The sequence below is a fragment of the Perkinsus marinus genome (assembly GCF_000006405.1).
Source record: "Perkinsus marinus ATCC 50983 genomic scaffold scf_1104296933320, whole genome shotgun sequence".
NCBI lineage: Eukaryota > Perkinsozoa > Perkinsida > Perkinsidae > Perkinsus > Perkinsus marinus.
Window position 1 is genome coordinate 1 of NW_003215148.1, and position 1,024 is coordinate 1,024.

At 50.0% G+C, this 1,024-nt stretch overlaps 1 protein-coding gene across 1 annotated transcript; it reads left to right on the forward strand.

Annotated features, from left to right (window-relative positions):
- Window positions 1-57: 57 nt before the first annotated feature.
- Window positions 58-966, forward strand: Pmar_PMAR008264 (axonemal dynein gamma heavy chain, putative; the record flags this gene model as incomplete). The annotated part of the gene is made up of 1 exon (XM_002785193.1): window positions 58-966. A coding segment is annotated over one exon (909 nt), but the record flags the coding sequence as incomplete, so codon positions are not given.
- Between the last annotated feature and the right edge of the window lie 58 nt (window positions 967-1,024).

A 1,024-nucleotide genomic window follows, 5' to 3' on the forward strand; every position in this document is an offset into this window, starting at 1 on the left:
AAAGAAGGTAGGGTAGCTGGCACCGAATGACTTGCTGCAAGATGCATTCTGTCTCAGATTGAGATCAACCAAAAGCGAGAACAGTACCGGTCAGTAGCGACACGTGGCTCGGTTATGTACTTCTGTGTCACTGATATGACGTTGGTGTCGAACCCCATTACTTTGCAGCCTACAGGCTGGATGTACAACTGCTCCCTTATCCAGTTCCTAGAGCAGTTCGACATCTCTGTGAAGAATTCGGAGAAGTGCCAGCCGACCATGAAACGCGTTGACAAGATTATTGACTATCTTACCTACCAGATTTACCGGTACATGAATCGTGGCCTCTTTGAGAGGGATAAGATGATGTTCAAGTTGATGGTGACTATGAAGATTATGGTTGTCGCTGGTAGGCTCACTCAGGGCGATGTTGGGCTCTTCTTGAAAGGTGGCTCGGACCTGGACGTGAAGTCAGAGAGATCGAACCCCAATCGATGGATGGTGGATAAGGTCTGGCTCAACGTCCTGCAGCTGTCGCGGCACTCCTTTGGCAAGGAGCAGCTGCTGTTCTTCCGGGAGCTGCCTGATTTCATTAGTCGAAATGAAGCCGCGTGGAGAGTGTGGTATGATGAGAACGAGCCCGAGAGATGCCCGGTGCCGGACTACGAGGAGCGGCTGAATATGGATAGGAACATTGGGTTCTTCCTTCGAATGTGTCTTGTGAGATGCATCAGAGAGGACAGGACGACTATCGCTGCTGCGCAGTTCATCAATAAACAGCTCGATCCGAAGTACACGGCACCGGTCACAGATAGTATCGACTCGATCTACTGTGAGTCCCAGAACCGTAAACCCGTGTTGTATTTGTTGAGCGCTGGAAGTGATCTCACATCTATGATCGACGACATAGCAAAGAAGAAAAAGAAATTCCCGACGGATATGTGTCCATGGGTGAGGGACAAGAGGTTATCGCTTGGGAGAAGATGAAGAATGGCTTCCTAGCTGGGACATGGGTCATCTTACAGAACTGCCACTTGGGTCTGGG